Genomic DNA, 17,536 nt, shown 5'->3' on the forward strand with positions numbered 1-17,536 from the left:
ACCAATTCAATATAGAAATATGAATTATTTCATGCAATAAACCAGCCTACCTTCTTCGCCAGTCATAAACAACGAATCTATGAACCATATACGTTCGTTGTACAGAATGAATACAACTGTGGAACCGTTAGTTTATGATATGACATACTGTACTATAGTAGCTGTAGATGACGGGCACGGGAAGCTTTTTCTACATAAAATGATGAATTCGGTATGACGCACATGAAAAATACGTATTCAAATTCTACATAGAATACCGTATTTTGATTAGAAACATTTAGGACACCATGTAGTTTGTCTGTCAAAACAATGTATATTCATAACAAAGAATATTAAAATAAAACACACGGTGCAGACACGTGCTGTGGGTCTCGCTATCGAGTCCTTTTCATGCTGACAGAAACGCAGACGACCAAAACAACCGAGCTCATCGGACGACATTTGGCGAGGATTTTTCCCGCCAAATCTGAGGAATGGCGAATGTGGACGAGGAGCCCTGGGCGCCGCCAGACACGTCCCCTGGTTCTAACGTAAACTACGAACAAGCCTGTGACGTCCGTTTGGCTTTCAAGACAGAAAATGGTAGGTTTTAAACTATTGTTTAGCCAATGTGTTATCTACACTTAGTGATCATTGCGGCATTAAAGTACATATTGATACAAAAACAAAGCCACAAGAAACATGTAACGTTAAAGTTAGTAAGATAGCGCTGTGTTGTATCGGTCTGGCACAGAAATATTGACACCACTGGGCCTTTTTTTTAATATCATGTTAGGATCCAAAAAGCGATCTCACGTCATAAAGGGACATTTGCCTTTGTGACGACGTATACGAATATAGCGACCGAAACGACGTTTGTAATGTTTAGTGAAGGTTTTAATTGGTGTTTTCCACACTTACTTTGAAATACTTCCATAAAAACATTCACTTATTAACAAAAAGTCAACAACTCAGGAGGAAAACTCACGATTTAGAGTAGTTCACTAACATTGTAGGACAAAAGCAGAATCTAAAAGTTTTCTGGTTTTTAACACGTAGGGAACCAGCGGCAGCAGCGTGATTCCTTCTCGGCAGCGGAGCTGAGTGGCGCCGAGGGAGCCGACAGTCCGGCCCGTGCCTCTGACGGAAACACTCAAGTCAGCGAGATCTACGGAATTTGCAGTAAGTATGACTCTATTTTCTTAGTGGAAATCATAAACAAAGGTTACGTTATAGAGATTGTGTTGTCAAGCTCTGTAACATTCAAGTGTATATTAAGTATTGTAATAGTATGTGAGAATACCCTGAAACTGCGTCAACACACAGTCATGTCCAAAGTGCTGAACACAATCCATATACATTCACACCTGTCCTTGGTGCTGAACACTGTCCATATACATTCACACCTGTCTTTGGTGCTGAACACCATCCATCCATATACATATATTCTTGTCCTTGGTGCTGAACACCATCCATCCATATACATATATTCTTGTCCTTGGTGCTGAACACAATCCATATACATTCACACCTGTCCTTGGTGCTGAACACAATCCATATACATTCACACCTGTCCTTGGTGCTGAACACAATCCATATACATTCACACCTGTCTTTGGTGCTGAACACCATCCATCCATATACATATATTCTTGTCCTTGGTGCTGAACACCATCCACATTGAAACGAACAAACAAACAAACACACACACGCACACGCACACACACACAAACGCAGATTTATAGTGCAAAACTCAAATTTAAACATCTAACATCTTCTAGAAACATCCGTTTCCAAACGCTCTGTATTGATGCCACACTACTCAATCTCGTGGTTCTCGCATTCGCCGCTTTTGTCTTTTTCTGCTTCGTAAAAAAAGATTACATGTAGTATTCATGGTACGCTGAACCCAAAATCTTCATATCTTTGTTAACAGCAGTTGAGAAATATTCTTGTTTTTATAGTTGCTAATGTTATCGCATTATCCATGCACTTCATCTTTATTTCTGGCTTTCTATTGTTTGAAATGGTTTGAGGTGGTGGGTTTTTGCTTCCCTGATAGCATTTGGGCCTGTTTTACCCTTTTTTTCATTTCGCCCCCTACCTGCGTTACTTTCTGTAAAAATCCAAGGAAAAGGGTAAGGCCGAAGCCAAAAAGAAATGCAAAGCCCTCCAGACTTACGTAGATCGAGGTTTCAATACAAAAACACCGGTGGCAGATATTTGACAAACCAACTATGCCAGGTACAAATTGGTCTGCGGGCAGAAATGCTGTGTCGGGGGGATAAAAGTACGTCATCTGTGATTGCTATCCAGCTACCGACGAGTCCACCGACACCGCCGACCCGCCGGACAGCGCCCGCGGGCGTCCGAGCACCAAGCCCCGCGGGAGCGGCTGGGTCATCGCGGTGCTGGGTCTGTGCGCTTTCGTCGGGCTTACGGCGGCCGCACTGGTCCAATATCACCGGGCTGCCGACAGCACTGAGCCACTGCTGGTGTCTATAAACAACCAAGTGAGCAAACACACATTAATGGAGTAAAACAACAACAAAAACAACTTTGAAATTATTAGACTATAACGTTATGTATATGTTTCTATGATACTGAAGCGGAACTTCCGGTTTCGATATCTCGTATTCTGGACATACTATGGTCATGATTTTCAATGGTAGATGTTATACATGTTCAATTCTAACCTTCCTCCAATAAAAATAAGTGGATCATGCAAAATGTTTATTGAACTTCTTTCGTGTACAACACACAGCTGGAGGCCAACGGCAGAGCCCTGCAAGACGTCCTGCTCAGCCTTAAGACGTCAAAGCTCCGGGAAGACATGCCTGACCGATACGTGGTAAGAACAGTTCTGATTTTTTCTGCAACGTGAGAGACTCAAGAATTTTGGTCAAAATGTTGAAAACATGATGATTATGAAGGGAATTATTATGATAATAATTACCAAGCGTCTAGGGTTAGGGGTTGGGTTAGTGTTAGGGGTAGCATAGAGTTTTTGAAAAAATGTTGAAAACATGCTGATTAGGAAGGGAATCAGGATAAGAATTACCAAAAGGTTGGAGTTTGGGATCGGGTTAGTTTAAGGGATAGCCTACTAGCCTTCACAGTACAACCCTAGCCTCTACCAGGCTCCACGGATCGCTGGAAAATAGTAGAAATTTCCCCTGGCAAATATTCTCCCTTTAGCCGGCGTGGTTAGTCTGGTAGAGACTAGTACAACCCATCCTCCCATGATGCGCTAAGAGTCTTGCCTGAAAATTACTTCGCATCAAGAGTGCGACGCACATCTCTCCCCTCGGGTATACTAAAAACCCTTAAGCCGTCTTGTAGCACATATTTGTTAGGGGCACAAATTTGGTTTGACACCGGGTCCAAAGTTGGTATCACCGGCTAGTGAGACATTCCCAATAATAAATTATATAACTTTATACTTTATTGCAAGTTCATGCCCAAAGGCTAATTGCAGACAAACAGGTAACGTTACATGGATACATGGAAATCGAAATAGTTATCTAGTCTACTGTGAAAGTCCTATGTTAGCTATGGTTGACTATGGTTGGGTTTGACAGTATAAGACATTATAAGAAATTTACAAGAACGCTATGATGAGATTTTCGTTTTCTTGTTCGTCCTGTGCAGACTGTTCCAAAAGTCTTGACGATGAATGGCACCGGTGTCTCCTACATCGGACGTACCTACCGCCAGCCACTGACTACCACCCCGACCCGCAAGGAGCGCTACAGGCCGACTAAACCGCCAGTCCCGCGTACAGAAGGTTTGGACTGTCATCGCATAGCTATTGTTTACTATGATATCGTGATATTATTATTTAACTTATATTTCAGTCTTTTTTAAGTTCAAGAAGGTTAGACATCCAAGTAACAAGATACACAGTACAAAAGCTACTCAAGTTACACAGTAAAAATGATACACTAAACAAATGTTACTAAAGCAAAATTTATAAGGAAAAAAGGTATCTTTTTCTTGTTCCTATTGTGCTTATTCTTCTGCTACTTTCAATAATATTTCAAGATCCTTTGCCGACAGTCGAAGGGTATTCCAGTAACACTGTGCAAAAGTTACTAAAACAATTATTTGGATTTATTAACTTCGTTTTTGGACAGACAAGGACGACGTGGCACTGCACTAAAGTTTTTCATAACCTATTTCAACAGTGCCACGTACAGAGAACAATATACCCATTTCTACCTGGGTGGAGTGAGGAAAGCCATGTAATTAATGCCTTTCCCAAGGGCACAACATCGGTGGCGTCAAGGGATTCGAACCCGGGACCGCTGGATTCTGGGCTGAACACCCTGGCGTTACGCCACACGACCTCACAAAAGTTACACAGTACAAAAGTCGTTTTTTTTCTTGTTCATGTTGTTCATGTGTGTTCAAGATCCTTTGCCGACAGTCGAAGGGTACTCCAGTAACATAGTGCAAAAGTAATTTTCACTGCGCAAAAGTTACTAAACCAAAAGGTTACACAAGACAAACGTTACTTTTTTCTGGTTCATGTTGTGCCTATTTTCTTTTCAAGATCCTTTGCCGACAGTCGAAGGGTACTCCGTTCGCAGAGGTATCTGCCCTGGGAACAACATCATGCCCATATACGGCACCTCCCTGGAAGACTGCGCCGAACGCTGCACAAATCACCCGGAATGTGTCGCCTTCATCTTCTCCAAGGCACACCGATGTTACCCGAAGACCAAGACCTGCGACAAGCCCAGGAAGACCTACAACAGGAATCTGTTGTATGACAAGAAGATCGGTGAGAGGGTCATATGACTGGTTTATTGAGTGAACTCTTTTTTAGTCCGGTGGCATAGCCCGAAACATTAGCTGAATTGGGCACTTTTGTCTAAAAGCACAAAAGGGCTGAACTACGAAATATAGTACATCGTCTTAACTAGGCTTAACGTTAGATTTACTCTACATAATAAGATGCAACAAACCAAATCTCACTGTACATTAGAATCAACACTACACATTGAAAGTACTAAGATGAAGGTTGACTTGGGGCCTTCTAGTGGCTTCCCTTGGTACTGCAGGAAAAGTCACTTTTTGTATTTTCTTGTTTCAGGAGGTCCACCCATGGTGAAAGGCTACACTATCCAAACCAGGTACTGCAGTGGAAACAACATCGGGTCCCTGTACGGTGCCGGCATCACCCTGCAGGACTGCGCCCAGCGCTGCAACGCCCATACCGAATGTGCCGCCTTCCTGCACGTTGGCGGGAACTGCTTCCCCAAGTCCAGACAGAAGTCCAAATCGTGCATGGATAACTCCACGCCGGAGAGCACTTTCTACGAAAAAGAGACAGGTGATTGATCCTTTCTTTCTTTCTTTCTTTCTTTCTTCCTTCCTTCATCCATCCATTCATTCATTCATTCACCCAAAATCTAAGCTATTCATTCGACTTGGAAACCGTTTAAGAGATAATAATGAAAGGTTAAAGAAGTGAAAAATTGCTCATCAGGACAAATATCAGCGCTTTTTAACCAAGGTAATGATGGTATTATATTGGTGGGGTCGTGTAGCGTAACGGCGTAACGGCGGGATGCTTTGCCTAGAACCCAGGGTTCGAATCCTGTCATGTCACCGATGTTGTACCCTTGGAAAGGGCACTTTACACGACTTTGCTCGCTACAGCTAGGTGTAAGAAATAGTACCTGACTTTGGTTGGGGAGGTACATGTAGAAGGCGCTGGAAGGAGAGTGTTGGGCTCCGCCTTCCAATGCAATGCCCTAGACAAAGTGGATAACAACCAACAAAAAGGCTGTTATACCAGGGACTACCCTTACCTTGAATACCTTTAATGATGGTAATCTTCATCATTTCCAGTGTGCAAGATCAAGGCAACCGACATGACCTACCGGTACCAATGGGACCTTCCTCCAGTCACCTCCTCCCCATTCAGGTGGGTGTAATTAAAACATCTTTTAAACAATCAGCCAATTATGTATAAGCAGCGACACCTGTGCTGCATTACTTTGTGAACCAGTCAGCATTGCCTTGAAGAAGGTGACAGATGGTCACCGAAACGTCGGTGGAAATCATCTCTTGGTTTTGTAAAATGAGTCTTTTTATTCAGCCAAATTTATCAGCACTATCCAAAACACAGCAGCAGCCTGGTGGGTAGAGTGCTCGCTTTGCATGTGCGTTGCAGGTTCGATCCCCGACCAAGTCCTGCCAGATACTTTAATAATAACAGTCTTTATTGCATATTCCTGCCCATAAGGGCTAAATGCACAGAAGACCACACGTGGTCTGTAGGGAACATAATGTAAAACATAAATTGATAAAATGCTACATTCTAATGCTAAAAGAGGCTCAAAGCAGAATGTACAGTTACTATGTTAGATTGGTTAACGAAGTACATACAGATAGTCTTCAATACGAAGCTTATATGGTACAGCAAGATCTAGATCTCCGAAAAACATCCTGCTGGTTATCTAATGTAAGAAAAATGTTAGAGGAGTCTGGTTTTGCCTTCCTATACATAAACGGTCCCTCAAACACACATTCGCATTCAAATGACCTAAAACAAAGATTGAAGGATATTTACATCCAAAAATTTAATTCAGAATTACACGCTAAAGGACGAAGAGAAAACCAAGGCAACAAATTAAGAACATACAAAACTTTCAAAAAAATATATGAAAGAGTGGATAACAACCAACAAAAAGGCTGTTTAATGATGCACCAAAAAGCAGTTACTCAAGCAACTGGATATGATTTTGGAGAATCCTAAAGATAATATTATGATGATATTCTCTTGACAAAAGATAGCCAGTATGCTATGTTGCATTTGCTAATAATCTCATTTCATCTCAGAAAGGCTATGGGACTACCTTTATCTTTCTTTTACCTTCTAGGTTTGAGGTGAAGGCCAGGAATGACATCCACATCGCTCTGTCTGGCGAGAACGCGGACTCGCAGGAAATGTACAAGATTGCCATCGGAGGCTGGGGGAACAAGCAATCGGCCATTCAGCACCAAGGACAACGAAAGGTCAAGGTCACAACTACTGGTATGTTAATTCCTTACAGACACTACCAACTAGATTTGGGGTTAAATGAACATTTTGGGGGTCCTCATCCAAAATGAGGGGTTAAAAGGAGGGAAAAGTCACTCTTTTTAACACACTTTTCTCTACTTGGTCCAGGTAAAATGGGGTAAGGACCCCAAATCATACCTTTAACCCCAAATCCAGTTGGTAGTGAGACACATGATTCCACTGCCACCATCTTGGAAGGAGAGCCTGCCTCATCACCCACATGTCTACAATATAGTATATCAACATACTAACATACAGACCGACAATTTACTCAAACCGGCCCATGGGCGCACCCAGGGAATCCACCAACTTGAATACGTATACCATACCATCTAACGTTACGCCTATACAGACACACATAGATTTTCTTTTTTTGCATGTACAATACCTGAGTGGAGCTGAATCCAAGGTTGACTGTAGTAGTCATTATAAATTCGTAGTTAACACTGTATGCTAACAATACAATTCAACATTAACACGTTAATTAACAAATAACAACTGCATTCTGTAGTTCAAATCCCCTTTTAAGTAAATTTTACACTTGAATGTCTCTTCTTTCCAAGGCATTGCGTCACCGGTACAATTCCGGACCTTCTACATCTCCTGGGCCCCTGACGGAACCATCAATGTCAGCAAGGCCTCCGGGATTCCCTTCATGACCTGGAAGGACCCTAACCCCCACCCCATCCGCTATGTGGGCTACTCTACAGGGTTTGGGAGCTCTGGAGTATGGGAGTTCTGCTCCAACGGTGTGTATTGTAACGTTATAAATTATTATCAAAACATGATAATACAGTAACGAACTTTAAGACATTATTATTTTCATCAAAAACATAATACTATCAATGCTGTTTGAGTTTTTGCATTCTTTTGTGAAGAGCATATCTAAATGTGAAGCTGAGCCAGCTGTAATAAAGATGAACACACACCAAGACAAACAAACAAACAAACAAACAAACAAACAAACAAAGACTGAAAGCGCTACCTCCATTTTCACTGATCCGTAGAAAAGAAATTAATAATCTTTTTTTTTTCCTGTCCAGATCCGGCGGAACGACAGCCCAAGGGTGTGTGGCCTATGAACTTTCGGTTTGGACCAAGGGACATGACTGGAGGCAGGAATGACGGCAGAGCAATAGGGACCTTTCCTGCCCACGGCCCGGACAACGAAGAGTACGGGTCTTACCGCTTCACTGGGAAACGAATGTCTCGCATGCTGATTCCCTTCAAAAAGTCTCTGGATATCCGGTAATTCTTTACTTTTTTTGTGCAAAATTGTAACCGTTATGTTTTTGGTGCTGTTTGTTTGTGTGTGCGTGTGTGTGTGTGTGTGTGTGTGTGTGTGTGTGTGTGTGTGTGTGTGTGTGTGTCTGTGTGTCTGATTGTGTGTGTGTATGTGATTGTGTGTATGAATTTATGTATGTGTGTGTGTGTGTGTGTGTGTGTGTATTTGTGTGTGTATGTGTGTGTGTGTGTGTGTGTGTGTGTGCATGTGTGTGTGTGTGTGTGTGTGTGTATGTGTATATTACTGTAAATGTGTGTCTGTGTGTCTGTTTTTGTGTGTATGTGTATGTGTGTGTATTGCCAGTATAACTACTAAGCTCTGGATGGACCCTGGAAGGTTTAGGTACTTACATGCTGTACAGTTATGATGCATAGTTGGGCAAACATGTACAATAAAGGTCGTGTGGGGTCGTGTGGCGTAACGGCAGGGTTTTCGGCCCAGAACCCAGTGACCCCGGGTTCAAATCCCCTGACGCCACCAATGTTGTGCCCTTGGGAAATGCACTTAACACGACTGTCCTCACTCCACCTATGTGTAAAAACGAGTATATAAAGTGTGGGTCACAACACCAGCAATAGCTCAGCGGCCTGTGCCCCATGTGTATTGTACTGTTGGAATTCTAATAGAGTAAAAAATCAAATCAAATCAAATCAAAGGTCTTCATTCCCACATTATCGCAGGTATTCTATGACCATTATGGTGAAGTTATTACACAAATGTGCCAGACAGTGTTAATGTCACAACGATGAAGATTTCAGCATTTCTTGGTCCCTAATATTGCTTTGGTTGCCTTTAAGTCCAGGGCATAACATGTACAATAAAGGTCTTCATTTCCACATTATCACAGGTATTCCATGACCATCCTGGTCCATGTGCGAACCGATGTCCCGTCACTGCCCCTTCCCGACTTCATGTCAGACAGCTGGGGGCTCCTGAACGCGTGGAAGACCAGGGCTACTCCAGCAGACGGGGCGGGTCAGGCCGGCCAGCTAACCGGGCGGACTATGAGGACAGGGCAGACTTATGCACCCAGGTTCTAAATTGTTTTCTCAACTAAGGTCACACCAATGGATTGGTTGGTTGTTGGATTTTTCAGAAAAATTATGGAGCGACAGGGTGAAAAAGAAATTGAAGCTGAAATTTTGCAATAAGTCTGGGGTGAAGATAGGGGCTTGCAACGTAAAGAATACTTTTGATTATTCAAGTTTGCATCTTCAATAAAAACAAAGAATCTATGTTAGACAACCAACTCATCCTGTTACTCTTATTATAAGCACCGTTTTTGTTTGTTTTTATGTACTTCTGATATTCATAAGAAAACTTTGATTCAGAACGTAACAATGTACATAAAAACATTGGCAGACGAAGGCTGAATAAAGGCATTATTTATGTCATTTTATTATACTGGATTTTTTCTTTTTCAGAAGAAGATTTTGGCAACAGAGGCATTATTTTCACATTTCTGATCAGGCACAATGTGCAAGTTAACATCAATGCCCCCCTACTTCAGCTTGATAGCAAAGTAATAATATGAAATTGTCGAAATTTTTCTTTTTCAGAAGAAGATTTTGGCAACAGAGGCATTATTTTCACATTTCTGATCAGGTACAATGTGGAAGTTAACATCAATGTCTCCCTACTTCAGCTTGATAGCAGTCTAACAGCAGAGTAATTAAATCTTCCACATTTGTCTATTTCAGAAGACGATTGTGGCCAGGCAGGCGTCTGCGCGCGACTGACCAGACACGAGGTGCAAACAGCAATGTCCCCAACCTTGTCCCAAACAAGTGGACCTACGTCGGGATCAGCTACAACTACAGGGATGGCGAGGTGGCACTCTGGATAGACAACATCAAGGTTTGTTTGTTTGTTTGAACCTTTGCTTACTCATGAGCTTAAGCTCAACTCGGCAGTTGAAATTAGAAAGTTAGAAATTTCTTTCTAAAATTTTAACATGATTTATTTGATAACATATACATGTATAACAAATCTTGATAGTCTACAAAACTACACATGCTAATTACACAATTGACTGTTCATATAATAACCATTCACAGCATATGTTGGATATGTGTACAGTGCATGTATGTCAATTAAGTGGATGTGAAAGAAGAGAATGTTCCCTGTGTTGGTCTTCAGTTATTTGCGCAACCTACCTGACCACTAATGATTTCATAACGAAGGCAACTTTTTTTGCCCAACTTTTTTTCTTTGCACGCTCGCATCAGTTTAGGGGTTTTCAGACGATGTCATCCACATAATCAAATCAGTATAGCCTTATTCGGGAGTGTCCCTGTGGTGTAGTGGTCTGCGCCTTCTGCCTCTCACCACATCTGGTTCAAATTACTTGGACCAGAAGGACTGGGGTTCAAGTCCCGGGTAGGACACCTCTGGACAAGAGGCGCATTGAGTCATACCAAAGACTTTATAAAAATGGTACATACTTCTGAAACAGTATGGAAGTTAAACACACTTCACTGCCAGTGGACTAGCCCCCTGCTACAGTGATTGCACCACAGTGTGGCCCAGGGCAATGAAACGGAGATGGGCACCGCCCTATACATCAATAATGGTGTGGGAGGATTTTAACTTTTTAGCTAGCCTTATTCATGTTTTGTAAATTGCTTTTACCATGTGCACATAAATAGAATAAAATCATTCATACCAACAGGTGGCACACAAGTTGATCGGGAGTGCTGAACGCCGAGCCCTGTTCCCGATTGAGGTGGGGTACAACGGCCAGGCCTCCAAGCCCTTCTCCGGCCAACTGTCCTGTCTCCAGGTAAAGTATTGAGAACATCGGCCACGACTGGACGCTTTGACTGCTGGCATATGAATGACTAAGGCCACACCAATTTAATTTCTTGGTTAACGGAATTTTAAGTCTTAATTGGCTTCATCTGTTGTTCTAGAAGAATAACACAATCATGTCATAATTTTCTGAGGTCTTGTCTCCTGCCTACAGCTGTACGACTACGCCTTGACCCGGGAACAGATCACTGCAGCTAGCAACAAATGCAAAGGTAAGGCCCCATTTTGTTTTACAACACACCGTATTCTTATGCCCCAAACTAGGAATTGTTATGTGGATAAAGTGAACTTCAAGGCAAATATTGGACAGACCTGAATATCATTTTCATTTCAGTCAGGGACAAAACAGAGCAGATGATCTGAAACATCTAACCGTTTATCCAGTTGCTTGAGGGGACTTTTGTATTGCAAATCTTACTACCTGGATGTCTAACCTTCATAGACGTAATTATTCTGCATAAATGTTTTGAATCATTTGATGTGAGAGGATCAACGGGCAAAACAATATTGATCGATCACCTTCTTCCATTATGATTAAGCGGGTATCTCACTGAGCTGTGCCTGATTGCGCCAAATTGCAAAATTTCTCAAAGTGGCTTAAACTGCCTTAATTCGCACCAATCAGCATCAAACGCCAGTTGCATCTTTTTAAAATCTTTGATGAATTTTAATCATTGTCATTTTTAAGTCAGCAGCAACACTGCAATTTCCAATGAGGTTTTCTAATCTCTGATTTAGAGCCAAAACAGAGAATTTTGACATTCCGGACTCGGTCATTTTGCTTGTAGAGGTCACATATTATTTATGTATCGCTCGTCAGTGTGACCACAAGGGTAAATTGGCAAACATTCCCGAAGTTGCCGCAATGATTTGGCGCAATCAGGTAGCGTGCTGAGTCCAGTGGTTAGCGATCTTGCCTCTGGAACTAGAAGTCCCAGGTTCGATTCCCGGCTGTGTTGCTAACCCGACATGCACGCTACCGGAAAGGGTCGCAGTCCTTAGGACGGGACGTTAAGCCGTGGTCCAATGTTCATTGTGCTTGTCGAAAAGGGCTAGGGGAATTTCCCGGTTACAATGAACCTGTAAATACTGTATATAGCGAATGTCTTCTCTCTCACGATCAGTGGAAGATTAGCTCTTCAGTGAGCTTAACTCGATGGAGATCACTTTCCTTTCCTTTTTACTTTTGCCCAGTGAGACACATTAGATTGAATTATCCCCCCCCCCCTCAGTGGATGAATTTAGGCTCTGCGATCCGAACTGGCACAGCCACGGCTCAAGATGCTTCCGAGTGTTCAGTCCTGCAGGGCCGTACGAAACAGCTCAAGCCATGTGCGCTCGCCACGACTCACGAGTAGCTCTCCCAAAAGACCCAGCGACCAACGCCTTCATTGTACAACTGCGAAACAAGGTTTGTTTTAGCACAATAACGTTAATAGCCCGTTTTTTAAAGTGTAATGGGTGGCATAACACCTGCGAGTGACCCATAACCACCAATTAAACCACCTCATTTGTTTTGCTCATTTGCTCGCTCATTCTGACTCTGTATCTGTCTACCTATATAATGCTATGCAAAAGAGAAGCCGTGTCATAATGTGAAATGTTTCATTCCATTATCTTATGTATCGAGTAATGATGTTAGATTAGTACACTAGTATAAATAGTCCGTAGTTGTTGATATTCCATGTTATTTGTCATACATTGTAGCTGAATTGTTGTGCAATAAACTTGACTTGACTTTAAAGGTCATAGGTCAATGGCCAGGTGTTTCGTTACCGTTAACCTCTCAAGGCAGGTCATTAACCTTCAAGTGTACAATTCTGAGCTTAACTTTGTTTGGAACTATACTTATGATTCTATTATTCACTCTGACTCAAAGTTACTTAGCTAAATATTAAAAATAGTTTTGCATCATTAGTTCGATGAGATGATACTGTAAATGCAGAAATGTTCGCGGTGGTTTTATGTTTGCGATTTTTGTGGTGACCGGTTCGAATTCACCGCGAACTTAAAACCATAGCAAACATTTTTGTCCAATACTGTACCACTATGTGACTATAGCACTGGCATGAACTTAAAACCACCGCGAACACTCCATTTCCCCTTAGTGTGAAATAAAAACCACGCGAACGTAATTTACAGTAAATAAATGAATGAATTCACAACAGGTTAGCAGACAGCTCGCCACATGGATCGGACTGAGGGATGACAAAGAGGAGGGACAGCACGTGTGGGAGGATGGAGAGGTGCTGGGAGGGTTCCGAGCTTGGGGACCCGGTGAGCCCAACAACGCGCCCGGGGACTCCGACTGCGTCCGCATCGAGGCTGCCGACAGAGTCATGGGTGCCAACAGGTGGAGAGACTTCCCCTGTAACGCGGGCAACTTTGGCGTCATCTGCGAGAAAGGTATATTTTTATACGTTTGTTTGTCTGTTTGTTTGTTTTATTCAGATCTCCATTTAATAGTGTAAAATTAACACATCTGACACTATTCTTCCTGGAGTTCGCCAACATTGAATACAATTAAATCAAATACAACAAGAGTTCCACGACCTCATATCTCCATGAACAATTCTATTCATGCAAATGACTTACACATTTGCATAATATATGCTTGGTTATAAACACCTTTATCTAACCTACACTTTGCAATATTGACTCCTATAATTTTCCAATTAGATTCATAGTGGTGTTTTTGCATTAATTATGCAAATTAGGAATTAATTTGTATAATTGGTATCTGTTGATGCTCCACTTTCCATAAACTACATATGTTACATGTATTTGAGTCTGATAATGGAAAACACTGCAAATATGGATTTCCCTCATTAGCTATGCAAATTAAGTCACAATTAGCATAATTTGCACTTCATTATGTATATCTCTGTCTAAGCTACCTGCATACTATGTATCATATTGACAGTCCTATAATTTTCCAATTAGATGAGATATGGTATTTTGCATCAATTATGCAAATAAGGAATTTATTTGCATAATTGGTATCTGTTGATGATCCACTTTCCATAAACTACATACGTTACATGTATTTGAGTCTGATAATGGAAAACACTGCAAATATAGATTTTCCTCATTAGCTATGCAAATTAAGTCCTAATTAACATAATTTGAACTTCATTGTGTACATCTCTGTCTAAGCTACCTGTATACTAAATATCATGGAAATCTATCGTTCCTTTGTTCAGTTATTCGCCTTAGAAGATTTTCACGATAACGACCCTGCAGTTCCAGAGCAAGCTGCTAGGGGGCTCAAACCCACACCACGTCTTCATTACACCACAAGCTATCTGCCGCCAAAAAATCAAGACCACAGCACGTCCAGGTCAAAAGATACAAAAATTGAAGTTCTGCTGCAGTACCAAGGTCACATACCAGGGGGCCCAAAATCGACCTTTAACTTCGGCTTCACAACACCTGCCCACATACCAAATATCATCGTAATCCATCAAGAGGTTCTTGAGTTATGCTGACTACAGTAGTGCGGAAACACAAACAGACAAACAGACAAACACACACACAGACACACCTAAAACAATATCTCCATTTTTCATGGAGATAAAAATAAAACTTGGTACACAATTGGGTTAGACATACTGTAAATCAAACAACATCAAATTTGATGAACTTAAAAGTGATCTGGAGAGGTCAGAGGTTAAAACTTGAAATTTCATCCGCTATTGTTAGGCTGGGTCATACCAAAGACTTTTCTCTGCTTAGCACTCAGCATTTGGGAAAGAGTTGGAAATTAAACACACACATCACTACCAGCAGACTAGCCCACTGCTGTAGAGACTTGCACAAAGTTGTGTGGCCCAAGGGCTGCAAATCGGAGATTGGCGCCGCCATATGCTCCACCAAGTGGCGTTGGAGGACTTAACCTTTTTTTAAAAACACTTCCAGGCCAGGTGAAAAAATGCCCGAGTGGCTGGACTAGGCTCGATCCATTCTGCTACATGTACGTGGACAAGCCTGCCTCGTTTGACGCCGCCGACAAAGTCTGCAAGAACCTGGGAGCAAGCCTGCACACCGCGTCAGACGAGAAGGGGGTGCGACTCATGCAGGGACTAGCCAGAACTGGTTTGTTTGTTTGTTTGTTTGTTCACAAAACGTATCCAGCACAATGAATATTGAGTAACTTTGGTATTAAGTAATTCTCATAACCTGGATGTCTGATCATCATTGACTTGTTTGCTTATCTATTCAGTTGTTTGTTTGTTTGTTTACAAATCGTATCCAGCAAAGCTTGAGTATTGAGTACTTTTTTACATTTTCTCCCTACTGATAAATCGAATCCCTGCGGACTTAATTAAATGCACTTACTGTCAAATAACTGGCTTCTACTGCAGCATTAGGTACCAGTGGCTGGGTCTGGACAGGCCAAGAACAACTGGAGTTTCCGCCACCAGGAAGGGACAACGGGAGATGCAAATCCTTCCTGAAACCTGTGAGTAAAAAACTAGTTCTATGATTGTTTAAGGCTAATGTTGATTCGATTAAAGGATGACATCTGCACGCGCATCAAGTGTCGTCCATTTCCAAGGAAAAAAAGTTTAGCCCTAATGTAACTCATACCAATAAGCTGCAAAATGAGAAGATAAATATATGCTTTAAATTTCCAAAAAAAATATTTTGGAAAACGGAGACTGATGTTTTAGGATGCAATTCCAAAGGCAAAGAAGAAGTGAAGGAACAAAAATGAAGAGTATGTTATTCGTTAACTCTGTGTATTAAGCTTGGTTTGTCCTCCCTGACAATGTAAATCTTATAATGAAGGAAACTTTTATTTTGCCAAACGTTTTCTTTTTCTTCCCATGGTCGCAGTTTTGGGGTCTAAGATGATGTCATCAATATGATTAAATCAACATGGCCTTATCTAACACTAGAGGCATAGTTCCTGCGTAGTTGATTGTTTTGAAAATCTTATAGTGCCCCCCTTCTCTGTTAAGGGATGGTTCTGGAGCCCTCTCCTTCAACCATACCTCAACTGAGAGACGGAGGGCGCCATAGACTTCGTGAAACTTAATATGAACCACTGCCCCCCGAGTCACGTGTTCTACCTAAATTACGTGACGTCACAGAAGCAGTTATAGGTTGCTCATTCCTTGACAAAGACTGGAGCTGATCAGTCGAAAATTTCGATAATTCCAATCTGCATCTGCTAATTCGCCACCAAGAGCGTATGATGGGAGATAAAAGACATTAAATTGGAGAGAGAGAGCTTTGAAATGTTCTATTTCTTTTATTACAGAAAGGAGGGATTGTACCCCTTCGCCCATATATGGCAATGCAGCGCTCTTGCACCAGAAAGAATGCCTTCATCTGCAAGAAGGGATAAGAACGGAGGAAACGTCTTGAGCATTGAACGTAGAGAATGGTACTGATAATGACCTTTGTCATTACAACTTTTGTGTAATCACAGAAACATGTATCAATTAGTAATTTGCGTAACTTTTCTGTTACTTTTGTTGTTGATGTAAATGATTTTTGTTTGGGGTTTTACCACCAGTGCACATTGGAAAACACCTTTTAAGTGATAAGCTGAGGAGTAAACAAACGTCGACCATGTGAATTTTCTACAAGTTTTGTCATGAGCCAGCTTTTGCTCTACTACATGTGTATATGTTGTATGTTGTACCATACCTAATTTAATGATATATGTTGATAGAGAGAAAATTTCTGAGGCATAATTTTAATGTCAGCAAAACATTGGATCAATTCTGTTTATGATATAGCGATGTAGAGACTACTCATGATGTATAGAATGGTGACTGAACAAGCTGGTCTTGTGTCGGTCACAGTAGCGAATTTCTGATGGATGTTGTTTTGTGCAATAAAGAGTATCATCACGAGATCAGTCTTGCGTGAGTGGTACGGGGTGTAACGGCCGGTAGGGGGCGCTAATACGGGGAAGTTCATACAGTAGCACTGATGTGCGGTATACAGGTTGATGTATGCATTCAATGATTGTCCAATTGCTATACAGTATACAGAGGCGGAGGTTTCTAAATCTTTTTATAGACATAATGAATTCAAGACGTCCCTGCTTGCCACTTAAGACACTGTCAAGTACTTTAAAGATTTTACTGTTTTGTCTCAATACTAAAGGCCTGCTTGGAATTTTCAGGGACAACGATGCTCAAATTGCAGCGTAAACAAAAGAAAGGGTTGTATAAACTTTACTGCTATTGGATCTAAGCGACTGCTAATACACGCTTAAAAAGGAAATGACTAGACTTTTAGAGACAACACTGCTTGAACATGTAGATACATCCAATTATTCTATGAATCATACTTTTTAGACATAACCTAAACACCACACACAACAAAAGAACTCATCACATTTTAGTAGTTACACATCATTTATTGAT

At 41.5% G+C, this 17,536-nt stretch overlaps 1 protein-coding gene across 1 annotated transcript; it reads left to right on the plus strand.

Moving 5' to 3' along the window:
• The first annotated feature begins 7,514 nt into the window (after positions 1–7,514).
• On the plus strand, positions 7,515–17,017 carry LOC136425155 (uncharacterized). The gene is made up of 11 exons (XM_066413951.1): positions 7,515–7,803; positions 8,098–8,302; positions 9,187–9,372; positions 10,040–10,196; positions 11,011–11,121; positions 11,305–11,362; positions 12,383–12,561; positions 13,319–13,556; positions 15,069–15,245; positions 15,515–15,612; positions 16,417–17,017. Exons 1-11 carry the CDS (start codon positions 7,710–7,712, stop codon positions 16,501–16,503), a joined length of 1,590 nt encoding a protein of 529 aa, XP_066270048.1. The 5' UTR covers positions 7,515–7,709; the 3' UTR covers positions 16,504–17,017.
• Positions 17,018–17,536: the final 519 nt, after the last annotated feature.

This window comes from Branchiostoma lanceolatum, chromosome 19, assembly GCF_035083965.1.
Source record: "Branchiostoma lanceolatum isolate klBraLanc5 chromosome 19, klBraLanc5.hap2, whole genome shotgun sequence".
NCBI classification, from domain to species: domain Eukaryota; kingdom Metazoa; phylum Chordata; class Leptocardii; order Amphioxiformes; family Branchiostomatidae; genus Branchiostoma; species Branchiostoma lanceolatum.

Excerpts from the sequence above, each read along its gene's own strand:
- LOC136425155 (XM_066413951.1), top strand. The coding sequence starts at position 7,710 with ATGACCTGGAAGGACCCTAACCCCCACCCCATCCGCTATGTGGGCTAC. Across the intron at positions 8,303-9,186 it reads AAAAAGTCTCTGGATATCCG|GTATTCCATGACCATCCTGG; the intron begins GTAATTCTTTAC and ends ACATTATCACAG. Across the intron at positions 10,197-11,010 it reads TCTGGATAGACAACATCAAG|GTGGCACACAAGTTGATCGG; the intron begins GTTTGTTTGTTT and ends TCATACCAACAG.